Source organism: Somniosus microcephalus, chromosome 1 (genome assembly GCF_052327205.1).
Source record: "Somniosus microcephalus isolate GS21.2 chromosome 1, FLI_Smic_1.0, whole genome shotgun sequence".
Lineage (NCBI taxonomy): Eukaryota > Metazoa > Chordata > Chondrichthyes > Squaliformes > Somniosidae > Somniosus > Somniosus microcephalus.
Window position 1 is genome coordinate 226131522 of NC_140987.1, and position 27676 is coordinate 226159197.

A 27676-nucleotide genomic window follows, 5' to 3' on the forward strand; every position below is an offset into this window, starting at 1 on the left:
CTACTCTCTGTTACCTCTTCAAAGAATTCAGTGAGGTTGGTCAAGCAAGACTTTCCACTTTGAATTCCATGCTGACTATTCATTTATTATATTTTTGGCTTCTAGATGTTTTTCTGTTTTCTCCTTTAGTAGGGGTTCCATTATTTTTCTTACCACCGATGTTAAGCTGACTGGTCTAGTTCCCTGGACATGTTCTATCTTTGTTCTTAAATATAGGTATAACGTTAGCTATCTACCAGTCCTACTTTTACTAACAAATTGTTAAACATGTGTTATAGTGCCTCTGCTATCTCTAGATAAAATACGCGGATGCAATCCATCCAGGCCAGGGGTTTTATCCTCTGAGTTTGATTAATTTATTTAATAATTCTCCTTTTTATTTTAAACGCAGTTATATAATTTCTAATCTCATCTTCTGATGTCCTGGCCACCTGATCCGTCTCCCTGGTAAATACTGAAGCAAAATAATAATTTAATATTTCTGCCATTTCGCTATCGCTACCTGTAATTTTTATCCTGTCCGTCCATCAGTGGCCCTATTCCCATCCCAGCTTTCCTTTTTTTATTGATGTGCCTGCAGAATATTTTACTATTTTTTATTTTCCTTGATAATTTAATGTCATAGTTCCTCTTTGCCTTCCTAATTTTTTTTTGACTTCTCTCCTGCACAGTAAGATCCTATGAACTGCAATGAAATTAATGACTGGAATGATTTTTTGTGGGATCTTGGTTAAGGAATAAACGTTAGTCAGGATACTAGGAGAACAAATGATTAAACATGTGTACTAGGATACTAGGAGAACATTCCTGCTCCTCTTCCAATAGTGCTATGGGGTTTTTTAATGTCCACCTGAGAGGGCAGACAGGGCCTCAGTTTAACGTCTTATCCGAAAGATGGCACCTTGGACAATGCAACACCTCAGTACAGTACTGCACTGAAGCGTCAGCTTAGGTGCTCAAATCTCGGAAGTGAGGCTTGTACCTTTGACTTTCCTAGTCAGAGGCGAGTGTGCTACCACTGAGCTAAGGCTGCTCCCAAACCTTTGCCAATATCATTCTGAGCATGCTGAATGAAGGTGCACCGGCAAGGCCTGGTGCTAACTATCACTAGAATTTTTATTTTACTTTCCTCCTCCCAATCCATGAAGTCTCTCTTGGCCTCTTACTGCAGTGGTAAAAGCTGAGCTTGGAAATAGATTGGAGTGGGGGCAAACAACTATGACCTAGTATGGAGACAAAGCAGCCCATACCAGACCATTTTTTTAAGTAAAAGGAGTAAAATGATTTCAAGATTCTATACCACCACGTGCCTCTGTTATCCGTCTCTGCTCTGGTTTTAAAACAAGACTGTGGAAATGAATACTACTAGTGGGTATCCTGTGGTATTGCCCATGGAAAGTCAGGACAAAGTGACTTTCCCTCAGAGTGCATTAGTGATACTGTATAGGTATAAATAAAAGAAAGAGAGAAAGAGTGTTCTTGCCTTTATATAGTGCCTTTCACGACATTAGGACCTCCCAAAGAGCTTTACAGCCAATTAAGTACTTTTTTGAAGTATATTCAATGTTGTAGGAAAGGCGGCAGCCAATATGCGCACAGCAAGAACCCAAAAAGAGCATTGTGATAATGACGAGATAATCTGTTTTTTAGTGATGTTGGTTGACGGACAAATATTGGTTCGGATACCGGGGAGAACTCCTCTGCTCTTTTTCAAAGAGTGTCAAGGGATCTCTTGCGTCCACTTGAGAGGGTAGATTGGTAGGATGCAGAGCAGGTTTGTTCTGATTTCCTACACGGCAGTTTCCTGATCTCAGTAGGCTGTCTGAGCTGGTTGTGCATTTCTCTCTATGGGAAGCAGTGGAAATGAGTCAGTGAGTGAATGAATGATCCTGCACTACTCTTGTTCATCTCACTGTGGCTGGTTACAGCATGATATTGAAAGCTTGAGACTAGTATGTTGGTTGTTTTTGCAGGAGACTGGTGCATGGGGAGGAGGAGAGAATGGGGTATGAGGAAACTAAGTTAATAGAGAAAATTAATTGAAATGTAAAACCAATTCGAGTGAGGAGTGACTGGTTGTAATCTAGTCTTGGGGTTCATTTAATATTCATAAACCATTTGTACTCAGTTTGGATTGCTGGCTTTTATGTGCTGACTGCTTTGTGTTAATCAGCTACAGTGATTATATCACAGTTATCAAACTTCATCTGCAAGCATCAACTGAGCTATGCAGTTTGACCGTTGCCATTCCCCGTGATAATCTATGTTTAGTTCATTAACAAAAGAAAGGAGTGAAAACAAAACTGATTTCTCCTAAGAGCTGTGAAATGCCTTAAAGTGACTAAGGCAGTAATCTCATGTTGGGGTTCAGATGACTCTTTGAAACCATTTGTTGTCTTGGTTTACTCGATGATCTGAATCCCTCAGTGAGATTACAGCCTCTTAATCACCTTGGGTTTCTGTTAGTCCATATACAGGTATCGGGGGCTAGATTTTCAGTCGCTTGCGCCAGCAGTTAGCGCCTTAAGAGAAGTGATTTCCGGGCGCTATGCGTGTAGCGCCCGGGCGCAGCGCAGTTTGCGCCCCGCCCCAAATTAAGTTGCCCGTTAGCGCCGGCGCAAAGTTTAGCGCCCGCCCGGATGCGCGCGCAGAAAATGACGTCACATCCTCGTGTAACGCCCTTTGGCCGCCCCGATTGCAAACTTCAGTCGGACCGCCCCATTGTGCGGCGGGCGGCCGGAGCGTTTGGAAAAAGGAACGCAACACAACCAGCGCGGGCCCCGGGGGGCGCTAATTAAAGGGAACGTCCTCTCCAGTATAAAGGCCATCCTTTTTTCAGAAAACAGTCTTGTGCAACGCATTTCTGGAGACACAACAAGGAGGATAGCTAACTGGTTTCAAGCAGCAAGAGCCAGGTATTTTTGGACTCGGGCAATAGCGCTGCAAGTGGCCATTTGGAAATTAGACTGTTTGCCAGGATTTGATGGGGGCTGCATGGGGTGCCAACGCGCAGCTGCAGCGCCATGTCCGTAGGGCTCGCAGACGCATTGTGAGAGGGGCAGCCCTGGCTAGAGGCAGAGGGGGCTACAGGCGTCGGCCACGTAGGCCTTACCCAGTCAGGCTATACCGCCAGCAGCGCTCCTACCTAAACATGAGTGCCGCGCGATGTGTTAGAAGGCTCCGATTCCGAAAGGAGGTGATTGCAGAGATCTGCCACCTGCTTCGCCGAGATCTGCGGGCAAAGCTCAGGTGCAGGACGTCTCTGTCGGTGGAAGTGAAGGTGACGGTGGCATTGAACTTCTATGCCACCGGCTCCTTCCAATACGCTGCTGGGGACATAGCAAACATCTCCCAGTATGGCGCGCATCGCTGCATCCGCCACGTGACCGAAGCACTGTTCAGAAGGAGAAGCCAATTCATCTCCTTCCCCATGGCCCTCGAGAGCCAGCATCAGCGCGCATTGGGATTTGCCAGACTCGGGGAATTCCCCTTGGTGCAGGGCGCCATTGACTGTACGCATGTGGCTTTGCGGGCCCCTCTGGAGCATGGCGAGCAGTATCGCAACAGGAAGGGCTACCATTCTCTGAATGTGCAGCTGGTATGTGACCACAAGCAGCGCATCATGGCAGTCAATGCCAGCTTCCCAGGCAGCAGCCACGATGCCTTTATCCTGCGGCAGAGTACTGTGCATGACATGTTCCAGGCACAGCCTCCCCCAAGAGGATGGCTCATCGGGGACAAAGGCTATCCTTTGTGCACCTGGCTCATGACCCCGCTCCGCGCGCCCAGGACCGCTGCTGAAGAGGCCTACAACGAGAGCCATCAAACCACCCGCAACATCATCGAGCTAACTATTGGGGTCCTCCAGCAGCGGTTCCGCTGCCTTGATCGCTCCGGAGGAGCTCTCCAGTATTCGCCGGACCGGGTCTCCCAATTTGTGGTGGTTTGCTGCATGCTACACAACCTGGCTATCCGCAGGACTCAGGCACTGCCACCTGACGTTGGACCAGCACCTCAGGAGGAGGAGCAGGAGGAGCATGAGGAGGAGGAGGAGGAGCAGGAGTACGTTCCCAGGAGGGAGCGACCAGGGCCAAGGGCCGCACGACGCCACCTTATTACACGGTACTTCTAAGCCCCCTGTCAGGGAATGGCCAGGGGCCATGAGGGAAGATGAATGCAGCCGCTCCGCAAGCCCTCAGCCGGCGAAGCCAACAAACACTAAGAAGAACAACCATGGAGACTGCATGAATAAAGATAATTTTTTATTTCACAAAAATGAAAAGCCCTTCCCACATGAATCCCCAAAAACAATAAACGGGCCCCACAAAAAGCCCAACAAACGACTCACTCCCACAAACTGGGGAGGAGCCACTCCACCTTTATTCAAACCGGGCCTCAACGTCGGCCTAACGCAAAAAATAAGCCCTCCAAAAGCACAACCATGGGCAAAATAAAGATGGCCACCGCCATATTAAAGGAAAGCTGCCCACACCCTCTACTGAGTGGCCCGCGAGGGCGAGACCTTGGCCAGCATTTTGCCTCCCCTGCCCGGCCTGCTGCTCCTTCGCAAGCTCTGCCCAGTGGCTGCTGCGAGGCTGGGGGAAGGCGCCTGAGGCTCAGATGCCCTTCCGCCAGATGCCGCCGGGGGGCGGCCTACACGGCGTTTGGGCCTCGAGGGGCCGTCTGCTGAGTGGCGCACCTGAGCCTGGCCACCATCAGCTGCAGCCGCTTGCCCTTGACGCCCCAGAGGGGGAATGGCGGCGACGGATGGCGCAATGTGGGCCAGCTGGCGTCTGGGATGCGCTGGCTGGTGCTGTGGCGCGGTGGCACTCGGCCGGGCCCGCACTGCAGGATCCGCAGCAATCAGCCGACGGGCGGCTTGCTGGGATGGTGCAGCGCGGCGCCTGCCCTGGCGATGCCTGCCTGAGACAGCGCGTGTGGCAGCAGTGAGTGGCCCTGTGGTCCTGGTGTGCGCGCGCATCACATCCGCCAGGGTCTTGACGGCATCAGTCAGCATGCGGCCACTCGCGGCAGTTGCTGCCCCGAACTCGCGCACACTGGTCGCCAGCGACTCGATGGCCTCAGGCATGCGCCCCACCACGCTCATGAGCTCCGTGTGGCGCCGGTCCGAGTCGTCGGCCATCTTATCTAGCTTCCGCACCTCCTCCGAAGTGAAGGTGTCCGGACTGGAGTCGCGACTCTCCCGCTGGGGAGGAGGGGTCCGAACTAGGGGACCCTTGCCGCGTTGGTGACGGCGAGTGTGCCGAGCAGCAGCACTCCCCTCTGATCCTTCCCCCCTTTGGGGGGAAGGCCGCGGGCCACGCGCACGGCTGCTGGGTGGCTGGACGCCACTGGTCCCAGAAGCTGCATTGCCATGCGACAGTTCCTCCAGGCACTCGTCCAGTGAGGAGGTGTCAAGCATTTCCTCCTCCTCCTGCGGGACGTGACTGTTCCCCCGAAGGTCCGGCTTGCTCCTCCTCCTCCTCCTGGTCAGAGGTGCTGTCACTGGCAGCTTCAGGGTCCTGGTCGTCACCAGCTGAAAGCAGGAATGCACAAGAGTAGCTTCAGAGTGAGGAGACGGCGTCAGCGAGGGAGTTAGGACTGGTGGGATTCAGCGCATTGGTGGGACAGTGGCAAAGGAGGTAGCTCGGATGGGCCAGTGCGACGCGAGAGGGCCAAAAGGCGAGGTCCTTACCATTGCCGGGCAGTGGAGGGTCGGATACACCGCACGCTGTGGGGACAATCACACGGGCTCCCATGAGCACACACACGCGCTCCTCCAGCCGAGTGAGCTTCTGCAGCTTGGCGCGGCCACCCCTGGCACGGGCCTGGCGATTAAACGCTACTTTAGCCTGCAAGAGAAAGGACGGGCTGTAAGTGCGCAGTGAAGCCCTGATGTAGTGTGCACTGCCTCCCATGGTGGAATAGCTTGGACAGAGTGAAGCCCTGATGTACTGTGCACTGCCTCCCATGGTGGAATAGCTTGGACAGAGTGAAGCCCTGATGTACTGTGCACTGCCTCCCATGGTGGAATAGCTTGGACAGAGTGAAGCCCTGATGTACTGTGCACTGCCTCCCATGGTGGAATAGCTTGGACAGAGTGAAGCCCTGATGTACTGTGCACTGCCTCCCATGGTGGAATAGCTTGGCCAAAGTGTAGAGTGCCGAATGGCCATTTGATGCTCATGACTGTCCCAATGCTGCTGGCTGAGGGCTGGCCAATAGGACTTTCAGGTCCCTTTGCCCATCATGTCAGGTGTACATGCAAGAATGAGGAGGAGACTGGAAAGGCTACTCACCTTCACAATCCTGGTCAGATCGTTGTATTTTTTACGGCATTGTTTGTGGGTCCTGGGGGCCTCGCCGGTGAACGTCACCCTCTGGGCGATCTGCTTCCAGGCTTTGGTGTAGTCATGGTGGGTTGGATTCCTCCCACTCTCTGGAAACAAGATCTTGCGCCTCACCTCCAGAGCTGTGACCATTATGTCCAGATCACCCTCTGAGAAGCGCAGGGCACGCTGACGGGCCTTCTCTGGCGTTGCCATGACTCCCTGGGGCTGAGCAGCAGTGTTGAGGCCTCTTTGCAAGGCTGCAGTGTGCAGGGCGTGGCAGCAGACCAATTCGTCCCTTCCCCCTTTAAGAGCTGGTCGGCACCACGGGGTCTGCTGTCAGTGCAAAAATGACCGCACCCGTGCTGCGCCCCGCCTGGGCGCTATCCCTCTGGACCGCCGGCTTAGCGCCTAAAGGTAGGAGTGGAACGCCTCTTTTAGCGCTCCACCACTCTCTTAGGGCGAAGCCACTGAATTTCCGACAACGGGGCGCTACTTTGGGGCGGGCGCTAACTTCGGGCGGGCGCTAAGGTTAGCGCCCCAAAACTGTCTATACTGAAAATCTAGCCCATAATCTCCACAGTATGTTGTTGATACGTTCTTACTCTAGAAATGTTTTTCTGATTTAACAGGTGGATTTGCCTTTGTTTATGAAGCACAGGATCTTGGTAGTGGAAGAGATTATGCTTTAAAGGTGAGTCAAACTTTGAAACTATTTAAAAAATGGTCTTGAAGGCATTTCTTGTCTTTATGCCAGGTCAGAGACACTTCCATTGCTTCTGCAGTCATTGGCTAGGGTGAAGTGCACTCCAGTGGGTTCTTTTCTGCCACACTGTGGCACTGCCCTGTTCTGAGTCCCATCTAGCTGTGCAGCCTACAACTGAAGCAACTATTCATAAATTGTGGACAATATCCAATACCCAGACTGGTTAGGGGATGAGTGTTTGTAGATAAAATAAATCGTGCCTTCAGGTGGGCAATGTTTAAAAGTATTGTGTATTGCGGTAGACTCTGAGCCACATACCAGGAAGATCCCAAGTGGTGGTGTCTATGCATGCATGTCGAGGCTAGATGAGGATAGGATTGGGGCATTGTATGTCAGGTCTTAATCTGCAGCTCAATGTGAGTAATGCCACTGTTCAGTGTGAATACAATTGTTTTAACTTAGCAGGCTCAAGTATTTAATTAAGTGGGAACACTTGAAAAATGACACAGAATTACATAGGATGTACAGCACAGAAACAGATCATTTGGCCCAACTAGTCCATTCCAGCTTTTATGCTCCACGCGAGCCTCCTCCCACCCTTCCTCATCTAACTCTATCAGCATGACCCTCTTTTCCCTTCTCCCTCATGTGCTTATCTAGCTTCCCCTTAAATACATCTATGCTATTCGCCTCAACTATTCCCTGTGGTAGCGAGTTCCAAATTCTCACCACTCTCTTGGTAAAGAAGTTTCTACTGAATTCTCTATTTGTTTTTTTGGTGACTATCTTATATTGATGGCCTCTAGTTATGCTATTTCCCACAAGTGGAAACACTCTGTGTCTACTCTATCAAAACCTTTCATAATTTTAAAGACCTCTATTAGGTCACCCCTCAGCCTTCTCCTTTCAAGAGAAAAGAGACCCAGCCTGTTCATCCTTTCCTGATAGGTGAAAGATGAAATCAAAGTGCCAGCCAGTTTAATTATTATTAAGGCAAATTATGAGTGGTCTAATGGCTCAGTGGGTGAATGCACCACTCAGTGCAATACTGAGTTATGTAGACCAGCAAACCCTTCGTTTTGACCTCTCGTCGATGGTGAAGTAGCTGATCTCAGCTGGGATGATGGGCACTGTATTGCAGTTGGTCTCAGAGCCCCTTGATTAGGGAGTGGAAAAGTTAGCCAGGGTATGGGGGTCCTCATTGTATCCATTGACTACTTGCTACAGTGTTTGGACTTGGTGGGGAGGGAGAGAACACAATCTGGCTCCACTTCAATGCACCGCACCCCCCCCTCGCCCTGCAGAATGGCCAACACTCTGCTGCATGGATGATAATTGTTGGGGTTAAAGGGGAAGTGAAGCTTGGTGAAGTACTTTCTGTTCAAAGTACTCCCTCCTTTCACAGTTCTGTATTGAAAAAGTATAGTTATGTGTACATTATCGCCTTTTCTAAAATACCAACAAGCTTGCTACCTCATGAATTTGTTCTCCATTCCTCCTTAACTGCTTTGGTAACATCAGTTATCCCGGGGTGGTTCCCTTCACAGCAGTAGAGAGCTTTCTGAGGCCCTGGCAGCTCTGCATCAGCACTCAGGCCAGGATCCCTCTCCACTGCCCTCTCAATGCTCACCTCCAACAACAAGTGCGATGAGGTCATGAACTTCTTGTCTCGAAGATTGTGATTATCCGTTCAGCTGTCTCTGCCACATCCCTCCCTTCTCCTTGCCCACCTAGCACTGAACCCACATCTTTCTCTAGTTTCTCCCCATCTTCCCTCATGCCCTCTCTGAGCTCATCTTGTCCACGAGTCACACCTCCTGCTCTCTTGACCCTATTCCCATTAAACTGCTTACTACCCAACTTCCCTTCCTGGCCCCCATGCTCAATGACATTGTAAATTGTTCCTTCTCCTCAGGTACTGTCCCCATCCATTTCAAATCTGCCGTCATCACTCCCCTCCTCAAAAAAAACACCTTGACTCTTCTGTCCTGTGAGCTACCACCCCATCTTCAACCTCCCTTTCCTCTCAAGTCCTTGAACATGTTGTTGGCTTCCAAATCCATGCCCATCTTTCTTGCAACTCCTTGTTCGGACCTCGCCACCCCATCCATAGCACTTAAATGGCCCTTATCAAAGTCACAAATTACATCCCCAGTGACCGTGGTAAACTATCCCTCCTCATCCTCTCGACCTCTCTGCAGCCTTTGACACAGTTGACCACACCAACCTTTGCTTGGTTCCACTCTTACTTATCCAGTTGTAGCTAGAAAATCTTCTGCAATTATTTCTCTTCCTGCTCCTGCACTGTTAGCTCTAGAGTCCCCCAAGGATCTATCCTTGGGCCTCTCCTATTTCTTACCTACAATTTTCCACCTCTGCAACATCATCTGAAGACATGACGTCGGGTTCCACATGTACGCTGACGACTCCCAGCACCACCTCACCACCATCTCTCTTGGTCCCTCCATTGCCTCTCTGTTGTCAGCCTGCTTGTCCAACATCCAGTCCTGGATGAGCTGCAATTTTCTCCAATTAAACTTCGGGAAGACAGAAGCCATTGTCTTCGGTCCCCGCCATAAATTCCATACCCTCGCCACCAATTCCATCCCCCTCACTGGTCACTGTCTCAAGCTGAACCAGATTGTTTGCAACCATGGCGTCATATTTGACCCTGAGCCAAGCCTCCGACCCCATAGCCTCTCCAACACAAAGACTGCCTACCTCCACCTCCGTAACACTGCCGCTCTCCGCCCTTGCCTTATCCCATCTGCTGCTGAAACCCTCATCCATGCTTTTGCTCCCTCCAGACTCAACTATTCCAATGCTCTCCTGGCCAACCTCCCATCTTCTGACCTCCATACCCTAACGCACATCAAGTCCTATTCATTTATCACCTCTGTGCTCACTGATCTACATTGGCACCTCTCCACTAACACCTTGAATTTAAAATTCTCATCTTCATGTTCATGGCCTTGCACCCCTCTATATCTGTAACCTCCTCAATTCCTACAGCCCTCTGTACACTGCGTTCCTCCAACTCTGACCTCTTGCCCATCCCCCACTCCCTTCGCCCCACCATTGGCTGCCGTGCCTTCAGTCATCTAGGCCCTAAGCTCTGGAATTCCCTCCTTAACCCTCTCTGCCTCTGTACCCCTCTTTCCTCCTTTAAGACCCTCCTTAAAACCTGCCTCATTGATCAAGCTTTTAGTCACCCCTCCTAATGGCTCGGTGTCAATTTATGTCTGATTATGCTCCTGTGAAGTGCTAAGGGACATTTTCTTACGTTAAAAGCGCTATGTAGATGCAAGTTGTTGATGTCAATTTGATAAAGTGATGCAGATCACATTTAACAAATTAACTGATCACACTATTTTGCTGCCCAAGTTACTGGTGGTGTGACTCCTGCAAGTTGAGTTTTGTCCACAGGAAATCCATGGTATTCTGATGTGTTTAGTCAATTAAAAGTCAAGTGTAATTGCTGAAAATTTTTGTGATCTTATTTTGTGTTGCAGAGACTTCTGTCAAATGAGGAAGAGAAGAGCAAAGCAATCATTCAGGAAGTTTGCTTTATGGTATCCTTTTCAGTTATTTGAAGTTCCCCTGATTCTAGATTCTTGATTTCTTCTTCAAGGAGAAGGCCCTTTAATGCCCCACAAGGAGAGCTGATCTTTGTGTGTTTGTGGAACAAAAGCCTCCAGTTTTTTTTTAATAAAACAATTAAAAATATATCAGGAATCTGATTTCTACCAATTTTGTGCCCTTTCCATGGGTATTGAGGAAACCACATTGGCCCAGAAATTTGGGTCAGGGGCTTCCCGCGGGTGGAAGCCCCCGATCTGCACTTACCTTGCGCGCCGGCCATTGAGCTGTGGGCCCGCGTGGGATTCCGATCCTGGGCCTCTTCCAACTGCCGGCGCGCAGTGCTTGTGTATCCCAGGGGCGCAGTTAGTTCGATGCGTCCCCTGGGATCACGTGGGCCATGGGGAGCCAATCGGAGCAGGGAATGCTTCATTCATAAGTTTGACAGGAAGAGCTGTCAAACCTATAAATACTATAAGCCCCAAAACATCACCTAAATCTTCAAATAAATTTTTTTAAAAATCGCATTTTTAAATAAACTATAAATTACATGAAATAACTATTTTAAACAATAATTTAAATTTTTGAAATTTTTTTTTATTTTCTAACGGGGCTAAAAATAAACTTACCTTTCTTTAAAGTATTTATTTAAAAATAATAAACCTGTGGAAAAAATGTTTTAATTTAACTTAATTCACCACTTATCTTGTAAAAAGCAGGCCTTGCGACTGCTTTTTACATGTCTAACTTCTGGAGACTTGCCCTCCCGGGAAAACCTGCAAAAAAAATGTAAGTTCGATGCACACACGCTGCCTCTCCTGCGCACGCGTTCGACCTCTGAACCCCTTCTTTCAGGGGACCGGAAGTGCCGGTTTCCTGCGCATGCTTCCATTGGGCTTACGGGTGAGTACCCCGTGCGTACTCACCCGTGGAGACCTGAATTTCTGGGCCATTAATTCACAAAACATTCAGTCCAAGATCCCTGCTGCTTTTAACTTTGAAAGCTTTCTTCCTTGCTGGTTCTCTCCTCCATACCTTACCTCAGTGTACAAGAGAATAATTCGAGCAGTTTTTCCTCGGCTATCTCCATTGCTGCCCTTGACTGGACACCAGTAGGTCATGAAAGTAGCCCAGAGGATACTCCCCATTCAGCCTTGGCTCAGTGGTAGCACTCTTGTCTCTGAGTCAGAAGGTTGTGGATCCCAGTCCCGCTCCAGAGACTTGAGTGCATAGCCTAGGATAACACTTCAGTGCAGTACTGATGAAGTGCTGCACTGTCTGAGGTGCTGTCTTTCGGATGAGACGTTCAATTGAGGACCATTTGCCCTCCCAGGTGGATGTAAATGATGCCACGGCACTACTTCGAAGAAGAGCTGGGGGGTTATCCCTGGTGTCATGGCCAATATTTATCCCTCAACCAGCATCACTAAAAAACAGTTTATCTGGTCATTTATTTCATCACTATTTGTAGCACCTTGTGTGCAATTGGCTGCTACATTTGCTTACATCACAACAGCTTTGGGACATCTTGAGGCTGTGAAAAGCATTTTTATAAATGCCAGTTCTTTCTTTCTTTCATGCAGTTTAATTCCCCCTCTAGGGAGGAGTTCCACATAGTGCTTCTCTGCAACAGCAATGTTATTGTGTTACCAAGGACTCGACAGAGTAAGAGTTTGAAACTGCATGTCACCATTCCACAACTCTATACATTTCCGCCCCCCCCCCCCCCCCAAAGAAATAGACTATATAAGTTTTTTCCTCTCACTATTGGCTTTATGTGAATCAAATTGACATGAATACAATTGCCATGGCAACCAAATTTGTGAGAATTGTTCTTGTTTGCAAATTGTTACCAAGTCCACATATAGCAATGGTGCAACCAGCCCTTTTATATACAGATGGAATGATCATCTTTGTGGTTCATCTGAACCCACTGGAGGAAATGTTATTGTGGTGACTTGTATTTTTTCTCTGCAAGTGCAGCCATTCAGTAACCCATATTGCTGTGTGTATGCCAGTGACCAATGTGCCTGTGCCTTTTAGTTACTCCAGTCGTTAACCCCATCGTTACATTTTGTTTCCTCCTTTCTCTCTTGTTTCCTTGCAGGCTACACCATTCCTGGCTGAAGGGGTGAACAGGCATCCAGTTTCTCGGCCTCTGACAGTGCTGCTTTGCATGGGATGTATGGGAGACTTCTGTTCTCCTCTCTTCCTGTATTCTCAAACACCATGGCTGAGATCTGTAAACATCCTACTGCTCAAAACGTGTTATACTTCCTTTTAACATTGATTTTGATCTATGTAAGCAAATAATTTTTGCTTTCACAGTACCTGTGCAGAAAACAAACGTCTCTTTTTTGAATGTGTGGTGAAGGTGTTGAGTCGGTATCGGTTTGTATAATTTTTGAAGGGCAAGTTGTACAATTAACATAGTCCAACTTCTTTCCCTGAAATTTGCAGTTTGTCAAGGAACTTGTGTTCTATGTGATACAACAACAACTTACATTCATATAGTGCCTTTAATGTGGTAAAATGTCCCAAGGTGCTTCACAGGAGCGTTATCAAACAAAATTTGACACCGAGCCACATGAGATATTAGGACAGGAGACGAAAAGCTTGGGCAAAGAGGTAGGTTTTAAGGAGCATTTTAAAGGAGATAGCAGAAGGGAGGGATTTCCTGAGCTTGGGACCTAGGCAGCTGAAGGAATGGCTGCCAGTGGTGGAGCAATGAAAATCGAGGATGCGCTAGAGGCCAGAATTGAAGGAGCGCAGAGATCTTGGAGGGTTGTAGTGCTGGAGGAAGTCACAAAGATATGGAGGGATTTGAAAACAAAGATGAGAATTTTTAAATTGAGGTGTTGTTGGACCGTTGTGGTGGGTGAACGTGACTTGGTGCAAGTTAGGATACAGGCAGCAGAGTTTTGGATGAGCTCAAGTTTACGGAGCTCAAGATGGGAGACCAGCTAGGAGGGCATTGGAATAGCCCGAGTCTAGAAGTACTAAAGATACAGTATGAGTATTGCTTGACATTGCATCAAACTGCACTTTAGGTTTCATGGTTTGTTCTGTGATGTATCAGCCTTGTGCACTTTATGTTTGTGAGACTTTAAACAAATATTTCTTGGAACATGGATTAGTGCTTAACTTGGGACATTAGATTTGCTACCCTGTTACCTCACAACTGTACTTTATACTTGTAAATAGTGAAGTTTAGCCATGTTTTCCTCTGGTACATGATTGCACTGTATAGCAGCTATGCTGTGAAAACCTATCTCCATTCTTTATGATGAGTTCATAACATATCTACAGGAGTGAAGTGGAGCGACTTTAATGTAGTGTATGTGACTTTAAGAGCCCCATGTGTACTGTAATGCCGGTAATGGCCACTCGGCTATATAAGCCTGAGTATTGTGTTGTATCCGTTAGTTCCCCTCCAGACTTTGTTTAGTAAACACCGATCAAACCAACTCCTGTCTTCAGTGTCTCTATCAACACACAGACACAACAGTGGCGACGAAGTGGAAACGGACTTACCTACAATTCGGCAGCACCTCAAGGACATCGATTCCTCTGGCGTCCAGAAGAATCAAGAAGTGAAAGAAGCTGTTGTTTCACCAGCTGGCCAAGCTGGTGGCAGGTACTGCGGTAATCCTTCCTGGGCGTCAGGCTGGGGCTCCAGCGCCTGGCTCTACAGCTGGGCCAAGCAGCGAAAGCGGAGGCAAGCAGTAACAGACGGGGAGGGAGCACTCGGGAGACAGCCGGCGCTGCAAGCAGGTCGGCGTTCAGACCTAGAGAGAGAGTCCGGCGGGAACGAGTCTCCAACTGTAAATAAATAAATAAAAAAAGAACAGAAACCGCGGGAAACAGCGTTGTCATCGGCAGCAGCGGCGGGAAAGCGCGGGAAGCGCCATATCTTTTCTGCAGAAAAGAAAGAAAAGCGCGGGAAGCGCCATATCTTTTCTAAGATGCCTAATTCTGGCAATATTGATGCTTTTGATAACGAGATAGAGGATTGGACCACATATGTGGAAAGAGTGGAGGTATATTGCACCGCAAATGGAATAGAAGATGGAAAAAAAAGCTTCAGTACTTCTAAATCTAATGGGCGCAAAGACAAACAAGCTGTTACGAAACTTAATCACTCCAGCCGAACCGATGGACAAGAATTTTAAGGAGATTGTTGATACCCTACACTGCCAATTCGAGGCAGGACTGGCAGATTCTCTACGAGACAAATTCGTCTGCGGTCTCCTAAGTGTAGGAACACAAAAAAGGCTACTTTCTGAGAAAGATTTAACACTGGACAAGGCTTTCAGTGCAAGAGGAGCTGCAGAGATACAGCAAAAGCCACAAGACTTCGGCACCCATGAAATGACACGGGGTTTCGAGAGATGTTATTGCTGCGGCAGATCCACCCATGACCAGAGGGACTGCTGGTTCAAGGACAAAGCATGCAGGCAATGCGGAAAGATGGGACACATTGTACATGTATGCCGATCTGGAAACAAAGAATCCACGAACAGGAAAAAAATCAATAAGGAAAAGCACAGAAAGGTACAAATGATGACGGACAGTAGCTCCGAAGACCAGAAGAGCGATAGCGACTCCGGGAACAAGAGACTAAGCTCTCTCAAATTACATAATGTAATTGCCAAAGAAGATTACCAGACCATTTGGGTTACCCTCACAATAGCAGGGTCCCCAGTTAAAATGGAGCTAGATACAGGATCAGCTCTGACCGTCATAAATCGACGGAATTACGAGCGGCTATTTCCGCATATACCTTTAAAAGACACATCCATTATCTTGAAAACATATACGGGGCAGAAAGTATACCCCAAAGGAAAAATAAGGGTGCCTGTTGTATACAACGGCAAGGAAATACAGAAGTTGTATTTATACGTTCTACAAGATGGTGGTCCACCGCTGTTGGAACGTGAATGGATCAGGAAAATACGTTTAGACTGGCACTCCATTCAGGCACTGACGGTGACCAGTAAGAAAAAAAATGATGATGCCGTCATACCTGAACGATTAAAAGACATCTTGGCCAACGCCAAGGAAGTGTTTCAAGAGAAACTAGGAACCTTGAAAGGCATCACCGCCTCAATAAAAGTGGAAGATGCAGCAATTCCCAAGTTTTTTAAGGCAAGACCGGTGCCATACGCAATTCGCCCAACAGTCGAGGCAGAGCTGGAGAATTTGGAAAAGGCAGGCGTATTATCTAAAATAGATTGGAGCGAGTGGGCAACACCCATCGTCCCAGTCATGAAGAAAGCATTGAAGACTGATAAATCTGAAGAACAGAGAAAAATTCGCATCTGTGGAGACTTCAAGGTGACGGTAAACCCGGTCCTTCACACGGTACAGTATCCTCTTCCGAGGATAGAAGATATTTTCGCCTCACTATCCGGAGGGAAACGTTTCACCAAAATTGACTTGGCACAGGCATATCTACAGATGGAGGTTGAAGAGGCCTCTAAAAAATATCTCACGATAAATACAGACAAAGGTCTGTACCAGTACAATCGACTGGTTTTCGGAGTAGCATCCGCTCCAGCTATCTGGCAAAGAGCTATGGAGCAAGTCCTCCAAGGGATTCCGAGGACTCAATGCTACCTAGACGACATCCTTCTAACAGGAGAAAATGACAATGAGCACCTTGCCAATTTGGAGCAGGTGCTCACTAGGCTGAGAGAACGGGGCCTACGAGCAAATCGCCCCAAGTGCGAATTTTTCCAAAACCAAATATATTGTGGCCACATAATTAATAAGGAAGGGTTGCATAAGTCACCTGAAAAAATTGAAGCGGTCATAAAAGCCCCAGCACCTGAAAATGTTTCACAATTAAGGTCGTTCCTGGGATTAATAAATTACTATCATAAATTTTTACCGAACTTATCAACTCTTCTGCACCCTCTTAATGAACTGCTACAAACAGGAGTAATTTGGAAATGGAGCGAAGACTGTAAACGTGCCTTCCATAAATGCAAAGACTTAATCATGTCCAAAGAAGTTTTGGCTCATTACAACCCATCACTGCCAATCAGACTGGCGTGCGATGCATCCCCTTACGGCATAGGAGCAGTATTATCGCATAAATTCCCTGATGGCTCGGAACGGCCGATAGCTTTTGCGTCACGCTCATTGAACTCAGCTGAGCGTAACTATGCCCAAATCGACAGGGAAGCACTCAGCCTGGTATGGGGAGTGAAGAAATTCAACCATTACCTACACGGACAAATATTTACCTTGTTGACTGACCATCAACCCCTCATCTCCATATTCAACCCTAAAAAGGGTGTTCCCATTATGACAGCGCAAAGGCTACAGAGGTGGTCCCTTTTTCTAGGGGCACACCAATACAACATAGAATACAAAGGATCAAAACAGCATGGGAATGCTGATGGTTTATCGCGCCTACCGTTGCCAACGGTAGAAGAGGCACCTACAGTAGACCCAGTGGAGATGTTCCACTCAACCATAGTGGAATGTCTACCAGTAACAAATTCTGCCATTGAAAAGGAAACGAGAAATGACCCGACTCTCTCACGAGTCTACGACTTAACGGTGAAGGGATGGCCAGCACATGGCGAACCACTGTTGCCAGCATTCTCGCAAAGAAAAGAACAGCTGTCAGTGTGCCGAGGAACCTTGATGTGTGGATCCAGAGTGGTGATTCCACCCAAACTCCAGGATAAAGTGGTAAAGGAGCTTCACGAGGGGCATCTGGGTGGAGTGAAAATGAAGAACCTAGCCAGAGCGTTTGTATGGTGGCCAGGTATCGATGGAGACAGCGAAGAAATGACCAAGAGCTGCCTAGGATGCCAGAAGGTCGAAAACGCTCCACCCCAAGCCCCTCTACATCCATGGGAGTGGCCCTCATCTCCCTGGCAAAGGGTACACATTGACTTTGCTGGTCCATTTATGGACTCTGTTCTTAATCGTGGTTGATGCACACTCCAAGTGGCCGGAGGTAATAAAGATGTCCTCCACCACCACGGAAAAAACCATCACAGTATTAAGGACCATATTTGCCAGGAATGGGCTGCCGGAACAGATCTGTTCTGATAATGGACCGCAATTTGTGTCCGAAGATTTCAGGAAGTTCTTAAAAAACAATGGAGTTAAGCACTACACGTCCGCCCCATACCATCCCGCCACCAATGGATTGGCTGAAAGGTTTGTCCAGACCTTCAAGAAGGCCATAAAGGCCATGGGTAATGAAGACCTAAAACTTCAGCACAAGGTGGATAACTTCTTGTTCGCATACAGGAATGCAACACAGGGCAGCACGGTGGCATAGTGGTTAGCACTGTTGCCTCACAGCGCCAGGGACCCGGGTTCGAATCCGGCCTCGGGCGACTGTCTGTGTGGAGTTTGCACATTCTCCCCGTGTTTGCGTGGGTTTCCTCCGGGTGCTCCGGTTTCCTCCCACAGTCCAAAGATGTGCAGGTTAGGTTGATTGGCTATGATAAATTGACCCTTAGTGTTAGGGGGATTAAATACGTGGGGTTACAGGATAGGGTGGGATATGTGTTGGTGTAGGGGTTACGGGGATCGGGTGGGATATGTGTCGGTGCAGGCTCGATGGGCCGAAATGGCCTCTATCTGCACTGTGGGGTTTCTGTGATTCTGTGATATGGTTACAAACCAAACTCCTGCCATGATGTTCTTCAATAAAAGCCTAAGATGCCGGCTGGATTTGATCAAGCCCAACATCAGAAGGGACGTGGAGAACCGGCAATTTCGAGGCATGAATGAAAGGCCAACTAGAACCTTCCAGATAGGTCAACAAGTTTTGGCCCGGGACTACTGTACCGAGAAATGGCAGCCTGGAACTATCTGCACACGACTAGGACCGCTGATGTATACCGTGGACATCGGAGAAAGCATAATAAGGCGCCATGCTGACCAAATCATAGAGTCATCCGAAAAGGGACAACCTACACCACAACTCTATACGCCTAACGATGAAGTAGAGATACCCATATCTACCTCCGATCCAGTGATACTGGAACCCGATGAACCCGACACTGGCATTCAAGCCAAATCAGCCTTGCCAAAAGAACCTACTACACCACCAGAAACTACTACACTACCGAGGCGTTATCCGGACCGAGTCAGGAAGCCTCCTGAGAGACTGACTTATAATTGATTAACTGCAGCAATGTATAGATTATTTTTCTTGTAACATGTAATTAATAATTACTTAAAATATTATGTACTGGTTAGCTAAAAGGGGAGGAATTGTAGTGTATGTGCCTTTAAGAGCCCCATGTGTACTGTAATGCTGGTAATGGCCACTCGGCTATATAAGCCTGTATATTGTGTTGTATCCGTTAGTTCCCCTCCAGACTTTGTTTCGTAAACACCTGTGAAACCAACTCCTGTCTTCAGTGTCTCTATCAACACACAGACACAACATTTAACATGATGAGAAGGTTTTTCTGAGTTTTGAATTGAAAATGGATACTCTGGGGGAGAAATTGGGTGGAGCCGCAAACGGGGCGCCAAGCTCGCCTGGGCGCCAGATTTTGCACTTCGATCGGAGCAGCAGCGATCGCCGGAAATTCAGCTTGAGCGCCCCAAGAGGGACACGGGGCGAGGCTCGAGGCGCTCCGCGTCCCCCTTAGGGCGCTGAAACTGAATATCGCAGCGCAACGTGCCGCAGCGCCACTCGCTGCGGCACGGCGCGCTGCGGTACTGCAGGCCTTCCTCCCATTCTTAAGGGGGAGGGGTCTGCACCAGCGCGATGAGCGATCGCGAGTGCCGGCAAAAGAGCCCGGCACCGAGGAGAAGTGCCGGGCTCTCGGAAAACAGCCGGCAATGCCGCGGGGGGAGAACAGGAGACCGGGGACGGAGGTGCTGGCAGGCGGCCGCCGAAAAAAACGGCCGCCCCGCACCTGCACCTTAATTTGCGCCACTGCCGCCACAGGTAGGCCCCGTGAACCGGGCGCGATTAGCGAGCGGCACTACAGAGGCGGTCGCTGCCAAATATCGCGATCGGGGCGCTGCGCACACCGATGATGTCATCGGTGGCGGCGCAGCGCAACAGGCTAACACCACCGTTAGCGCCCCAGATAAATATCGCGGGAGGCGTGGCCAGTGGCGCTAAAGCCACTGAGTGCCCTCTTTAGGCGCTAACTGGTGGCGCAGCCCACCGAATTTCTCCCCCTGTGTCTTTAACAAATACATTAGCATACAGCACTGTTGAAAATCGAAGGTAAATCTAGAAATTTGTGAGGCTCTTGTTGAACTTCAGTGCTTTTTAAATAGTGTTTTTGTTACAATGCTTTGGTTACAAGTAGTAGGAAAAACTTGTTTTTGTAAAGAGCCACTATGAATAGAAGCGTTTATCTCTGGATTTAACAGACTGTGAGTAGAATGAGGATTAGAGCTGCAACTATTCAAGCAAGACTGACTGCCATTCAGTGTATTTAATAACACATTGTAATTGAATGTGGCATGTTTTTGTTTTTCATTACTGGCTTGCAGAAGTGTTTTATAATTAATACTGTAACTGCGCCAAACAGTGACTGGCTAATGTTGGAGTACTAGTCTGTGTCCATTTAAGCACTGTAAATATGAGGTAACATTAAAGTGCCATGAGCTCCCTGCCTTGTTTTGAAATGTCTAATTTTGGCAACTAACACTGAAAGTAAAAGACACTATTTGTTTATATAGTGCTTCATCTAGGCTGTGGAGTAATGTACAGAGCATTCAGACAATTAGAATTCTGTCGTGAGGCAATGCATGTAGCAATTCCATGCTGCACCTGCAGCTAACCAGCTAGAAACCCATTCCAAAAGTTGTATTGATACCAGTCCAACCCCATGCATGCTTCAGGCTTCCTAAACGCTGTGATTTTCTTAAATTTGTATCTGTAAAATCTCTATAACTGGGAGTTAAGCTCGGCTTCCGATGTTTGTCATACATTCATTTATTTTTAAAACAGAGTGTGATATTTGTTTAGCTGGAGCTGTGTTGAGCTTTCCAAAAGTATCTCATTCCTCTTGATGGCATGAAAAAACATTTGAAAAGTTTGCAGCAAGAGGGGTGGGGAGTTGCAGAGAATCATTTAATCTCTTAAGCTGTGAGCAAGATAAAATTTGGCCCAGAATTTCTTGGATCGCTCTGTAGAAGTGATGCCGGTTGGTTTCTGCACCGATCTTGCTTTCAGGAACTTAACCACAGAATCTCTCATGGAGCCCATTTGCCAGAATGTTAAAATCGGTGTAAAACAAGTGCAAGTGCTGCGTAACCAATAATGGGCTGCTGTCTTCTGCCATGGTACCTCACTCTCTGCACCTCATACCTCTGCTGCACCTCTATAACTTTTATTCTGCAGAACAGAGGTATACCCATTGGGACGACCATTCCCACTGCTTAGTCCTTCTGAGACTGGCAGTACTTTGTTTAGGTAGATGCCAGGTCTCAGTAAGAAAAATAAATCGTAAATCAAACTCCAGAGATCTCTGTTAGGCTGATATCTGGTGACTTTGGACCGTGCTGCATCTACATTTTTCATGCAGGAAAATTGCATGAGCTGGCCTTTTGCATTGGGGTGGAGCTGTGTGTACGAGCGGCAAATTTTATCTTGGAATTAGCACAAACAATCAAGCAAATTCATGTCTATCGATATTGCGGCGTAAAACAGGTGTAAATCATGTGCCTGCAAATTTCCACGGGAGGAAAAAATGTCACTACATTGCTTGCTTATGCTGTAGTTATGCGGATGAGTTCCAGAACATTCCGGGCCTTTGTGTGTTATTGTCTCTATAAACTCTTCCTCACTCCCCCAAGCACGCATACTGTTCCATGGCTAAGAAGCTGATCAGATAATGCTTTGAGGAAGTTCCCGCTGTTGCTGGAAGTTGTGGCAAAACACACGGGATTAACCTGTCTCCTCACCAACATGTTGTCCCACCTGTGCCATCCTTGATGTTCAGTTTTTGCTACGAAAATATTTACTATCTTTTATTAAAAAAAAGCCGTCTGCTGGCACTGCCACGATTTTTTTTTAACACTAACTCCCAAAATTCACGAAGATTTTAGTGACAGATTTCTTCCATACCCAGGTTCCTTGAGCCAGCCAGTACCCAGTGAACTTCAGCTGCTATTCTTGATTTTCTATTCTCTATGGGTTAGGGTTTTCATCACAGTCTACAATAGCTGACCTGAAATGGTTGATGTGGCTCGTAACCAATACAGTTTTGATTAAACATAGAAACATAGAAGATAGCCATTCGGCCCCTCGAGCCTGCTCCGCCATTCAATGCGATCATGGCTGATCATCCAAGTTCAGTACCCGGTCCCTGCTTTCTCCCCATACCCCTTGATCTCTTTAGCCTTAAGAAATATATCCAACTCCTTCTTGAATATATTTAATGAATTGGCCTCTACTGCCTTCTGTGGTAGAGAATTCCACAGGTTCACCACTCTGGGTGAAGAAATTCTTCCTCATTTCTGTCCTAAAAGGCCTACCCCTTAGCCTTAGACTGTGACCCCTGGTTCTGGATTCCCCGACCACCGGGAACATCCTGCATCTAGTCTGTCCAGTCCTGCCAGAATTTTATAAGTTTCAATGAAATCCCCTCTCATTCTTCTAAACTCCAGCGAGTACAAGCCCAATCGACCCAATCTCTCCTCATATGTCATTCCTGCCATCCCAGGTATCAGCCTGGTGAATCTTCTCTGAACTCCTTCCATGGCAAGAATATCCTTCCTCAGATAAGGCGACCAAAACTGCACACAATACTCAAGATGTGGTCTCACCAAGGCCCTGTACAACTGCAGCAAGACATCCTTGTTCCTGTACTCAAACCCTCTTGCTATGAAGGCCAGCCTTCTTAACCGTCTGCTGCACCTGCATGCTTACCTTCAGCGACTGGTGCACAAGGACACCCAGGTCTCGTTGCACTTCCCCTTCTCCCAATCTATTGCCATTCAGATAATAATCTGCCTTCCTGTTTTTGACACCAAAGTGGATAACCTCACATTTATCCACGTTATATTGCATCTGCCATGTTTCTGCTCAATCACCCAACCTGTCCAAATCATCCTGTAGTTTCTCGGCATCCTCCTCACAGCACACACGCCCACCCAGCTTTGTGTCGTCTGCAAATTTGGAGATATTACATCTAGTTCCCTTGTGTAGATCATTAATATATATTGTGAATAGCTGAGGTCCAAGAACCGATCCCTGCGGTACCCCACTAGTCACTGCCTACCACTCTGAAAAAGACCCGTTTATTCCAACTCTTGGCATTCTATCTGCCAACCAGTTCTCTATCCAAGTCAATACCTTGCCCCCAATCCCATGTGCCTTAACTTTACACGCTACTCTCTTATGTGGGACCTTATCGAAAGCCTTCTGAAAGTCCAAATACACCACATCCACTGGTTCTCCCTTATCTATTTTACTAGTTACTTCCTCAAAAAATTCCAGTAGATTAGTCGAGCACGATTTGCCTTTTGTAAATCCATGTTGACTTTGTCCGATCCTGTCACTGTTTTCCAAGTGCTCTGTTATTACATCTTTTATAATGGACTCTAGCATTTTCCCCACTACCGATGTCAGGCTTACCGGTCTGTAATTCCCCGTTTTCTCTCTACCACCATTTTTGAATAGTGGGGTAACATTAGCTACTCTCCAATCCATGGGTACTGTTCCAGATTCCATTGAATGTTGGAAGATGATCAGCAATGCATCTACTATTTCTAGGGCCACTTCCTTAAGTACCCTAGGATGTAGATTATCAGGCCCTGGGGATTTATCGGCCTTCAATCCCATCAATTTCCCTAACACCATTTCCCTACAAATACTGATTTCTTTCAGTTCCTCCCTTTCATCAGGCCCTATGTTCCCCGACATTTCTGGGAGGTTATTTGTGTCCTCCTTTGTGAAGACAGAACCAAAATATGTATTTAATTGGTCTGCCATTTATTTGTTCCCCATTATAAATTCCCCTGATTCTGACTGCAAGGGACCTACGCTTGACTTCACCCATCTTTTTCTCTTCACCTATCTATAAAAGCTTTTACAGTCAGTTTTTATGTTTCCTGCAAGCTTACTCTCATAATCTATTTTCCCGTTCTTAATTAATCCCTTTGTCCTCCTTTGTTGAATCCTAAACTGCTCCCAATCCTCTGGATTACTGCTTTTTCTGGCCAGTTTATATGTCCCCTCCTTGGATCTTATGCTATCCCTAATTTCCCTCGTTAGCCACGGTTGAGTCACCTTTTTTGTTTTATTTTTATGCCACACTGGGATGAACAAATTCTGTAGTTCATCCATGCGGTCTTTGAATGTTTGCCATTGCCTATCCACCGTTAACCCTTTGAGTGACATTCCCCAGTCAATCCTACCCAATTCGCGCCTCAGACCATCGTAGTTTCCTTTATTTAAATTCAGGACCCTGGTCTCTGAGTCAACTACTTCATTCTCCATCTTAATGAAGAATTCGATCATCATATGATCGCTCTGACCCAAGGGGCCTCGTACAACAAGATTGCTAATTAATCCTTTCTCGTTACATAATACCCAGTCTAAGATGGCCTGATCTCTGGTTGGTTCCTCGATTAGTTCTGTAAATGGCAATAGAGAGAACACTGCCCCAAGGCAGGACTCGGATGAAAATGTGTCTGTGTGCCTTGAACTTGAATAGGCTGATGAACTTTTCTTTGTTGGTGGCTTTACATTTACCTCCTTCTCTCCACTACACAGAATATAAAAACAGGTTGACAGAGGCTCAGAAGCAGTTTACTGTTTCACACTTTCAGTGGGTCAAGGAATAATGAACACCAAAATAGTTTTATTTCTAAATGTGTATTACTCACTAATATATCTCTCCACTTCTGGGCAATCAATGTGTGGGCTGTGCCCCCATCTCCAGTAAGGTTGCTGTAGCAGGTGATTGATAACTGCCTATTGCCTTTTCCTGTGACTCGTAACAAATGTTAAAAGAAATGGTTGTTATTAGGCTACATTTTGAAAGTGTTTTTGTCCTGAATTCCCATTTTCTTGGGACTTTGTGCCACTATAGGGCGCATTCATTGAAGTTTGGAGTGGAGGCTTGCGAGACAATATTGTGGTGAATGCAGTATCGCTGCATTTGCTCTTTTATTTGTTGTATTTTTCTCATGTACTCCAGTGTGCAAGATGTTCTTAAAAAATTAGATGTCCCTTTGATCCAGTGTACCAATCTTTATAACCAATAGGTAAAAGACATTAAATGTTTACACACCTTTATAGCTTAATGAACAATACAGCTCCTTGACCAAGCAACTTCAGAAAAAACTTTCAGGGCATCCGAACGTTGTACAATTTAGCTCAGCAGCCTCGATAGGGAAAGAAGAATCTGATACTGGACAAGGAGAATACCTTATACTCACAGAACTATGTAAAGGTAAAGTTCTATACTAGTATGGATACACAACGATTTTGCTTATTACGTTGTAGATGCCTTTTTTCTGGTTGAATAGCCTGACTGAGTGAAAAAGAAAAAGAATCCATTTTCATTGGCGTGTGTATATATTCACATTCACAACCTAACCACTTGATACGACAATAACAGTTCATCCTTTTGCCCCCTTTTGTTTCTAGGCCAGTTGGTTGAGTTTTTGAAGAGTGCTGAAGCAAATAGCCCACTGCCATGTAATACAGTGCTCAAGATATTTTATCAGACCTGTCGTGGAGTACAGCACATGCACAAACAGAAACCGCCAATCATTCATCGAGATCTCAAAGTAAGGAACAGCTTCTGCACACCTGCCAGCATCAGGGGAAAAAATGCACTTGTTTCCTGAATTGGATATGATGGTTGTGAAAATGAAGTTTTTGTTAAAAAAAAACCTGAGTCTTATTTTTGGTTGCAGTACTTTCTACATGTCCACATGCTATACTCCTCTCATGCAGCAATATAGGATGTGCAGTATGATTGCAGCCACTGAACTGGTATCACTTTGGCATTTTGCATTGAGTGTGAGATCATTTGGCGAAGGTAGTTTTGTACCACTTTGATAGTTCAGTTATTGAAAACTGGTACAAAGCCATCTTTTTAAGTTTTAGGAGTAAGTGAGGACAGATCTTTCCCTTTCTTAGTTCTGCATTGAACGGGTGAGACTTTCTTCCTTGTAGAGTCTTTTCAGGAGGGTGTGATGGTTTGTGAATTGAGGCTGTTGGGTTCTTTGGAAATGTTGCATCCCTCTCCACAAAACGAGACTCCATTTTACTGGGTTACCTTTACTCTGATATAAGAATGTGCACTTGCATGATCTTCAATGTTTTAATTGCAACTGCGTCTGTGTGCCAAAACATGTGGAGTCAAATTCTTGCTTTCTTTATATGCAGGTAAACTTGTGGCACATAAATTGACTAATATTTAATATGTATTGCCTCCGGTTTTACAATGCTCGGGGGGGGGGGAAGCTAATTGGCTTAAACTATAACTAAGCCTATTTTCCGCATTATTTTTGCAGTGGATTTTTAGTTTCCCTAGAACTGTAGAACGTTCTTTAGTTACGCAGTGTTTAATACTCTGCATTCTTTTATTGAGCATGTTTCACTGTATTGGAGGAAGGGAAAAAGTCATTTAAATCTGAAGTAATCCATTCTCACTTCCCAGAAAGTCTTGAGAGGACAAAATTGTTATATTGTAGCTGAGAAGAGATGGATGCCAAATTTACCTTATTTTGGAGCTTTGGATACTCAAAGTAACTGCAAATAAATTCAGACAGCTGGGCTTTATTGAAAACTTTTGAGTCTCCATTTTTAAATATGCCAAGTTAGTACCTCTTAGACATTTTTTAATTGCTGGCAATCTGAAAAAAACAGAGTTGACTGGGAAAGAGTTGCTCAGGTGACATATCTGATGAGTCCGTCCCTGGATAGCTACCAGTCATTTAAGCGAGGATCAGCATGCTTCCTGCTAACTGATGCCAGTCCTTGCTCTCAAACCCAAGTAAAAGGCTCCATAGTCAGGTTTGAGCCCCCTAAGATGCTGATTTTATAACTAGTCTTGATTTAAGTGCCCTTTATTGCGGTAGAATTGCTGTAGGTGATTGTACCACCTACAGTATGATATTGCAAACTGCCCAAAAGCTTTACTCAATAACCACTTTACCGTTGGAGATGTGCTCTACACGCAAATTCAAGTTTTGAGGATGGAAGAAGGTTTAAAAACTTGCATGACTATTTAGATACTAGAAGTATTATTATTTTCCTTTAAATTAATGATAAATGCTTACTGTTATTCATAATTTACATTAATAATTTGGACTTGGGAACCAGTAACTCCCCAAAAAAATTTCAGATGACACCAAACTGGGGGGTATAGGTAACACTGAGGAAGAATGCAACATAATAGAAGAAGACATTAGAAAACTTGCAGACTGGGCAGTTAAGTGGCAAATAAACATTAAACATGAGGTGATGCACTTTGGTGGGAAAAATAGAAATATCACCTACACCTTAGAAAATAAGAAACTGAATGGCGTAGAAGAGCAAAGTTATCTAGGGATACAGGTGAACAAATCATTACAAGCAGCCTTGTAGGTTAGTAAAGCAATCAAAAATGCCAACAAAGCACTGGAATTTAATTCTAGGGGTATAGAATTCAAAAGTATGAAGTTATGTTAAACTTGTATAGGACCCTGGTCAGGCCGCACTTGGAGTACTGTGCACCGATCTGGTCTCCATATTATAAAAAGGACATAGAAGTACTGGAGACCGTGCAAAAAAGATTTACAAGGATGCTACCAGAACTGAGAGACTACAGGCTTCTGGAAAGATTGAACAGGTTGGGGGGTTTTCTTCAGAAAATAGAAAACTTCGAGGTGACCTGATAGAGCTCTTTAAAATGATGAATTGGTTGGATGGGGTAGATGTGGAGAGAATGTTCCCACTTGTGGGAAAATCCAAAACTAAGGGCCATCAATACAAGATAGTTACTAATAAATCCAATTGGGAAATAAGGAGAAATTTCTTTACTCGGAGAGTGGTTAGAATGTGGAACTCGCTACCACAGGAAGTGGTTGAGGTAAATAGCTTAGATGCTTT

At 46.3% G+C, this 27676-nt stretch overlaps 1 protein-coding gene across 1 annotated transcript in view; it reads left to right on the top strand.

Moving 5' to 3' along the window:
* Window positions 1-1355: 1355 nt before the first annotated feature.
* Window positions 1356-27676, top strand: part of gak (cyclin G associated kinase) — a 128152-nt gene continuing 101831 nt past the window's right edge. Inside the window, exons 1-5 of the mRNA XM_085983219.1 lie at window positions 1356-1382; window positions 6940-7023; window positions 10548-10607; window positions 24911-25025; window positions 25223-25365. Of these exons, the coding sequence (XP_085839345.1) occupies window positions 1356-1382; window positions 6940-7023; window positions 10548-10607; window positions 24911-25025; window positions 25223-25365 (429 nt within the window). The remainder of the gene's footprint in view (window positions 1383-6939; window positions 7024-10547; window positions 10608-24910; window positions 25026-25222; window positions 25366-27676) is intronic.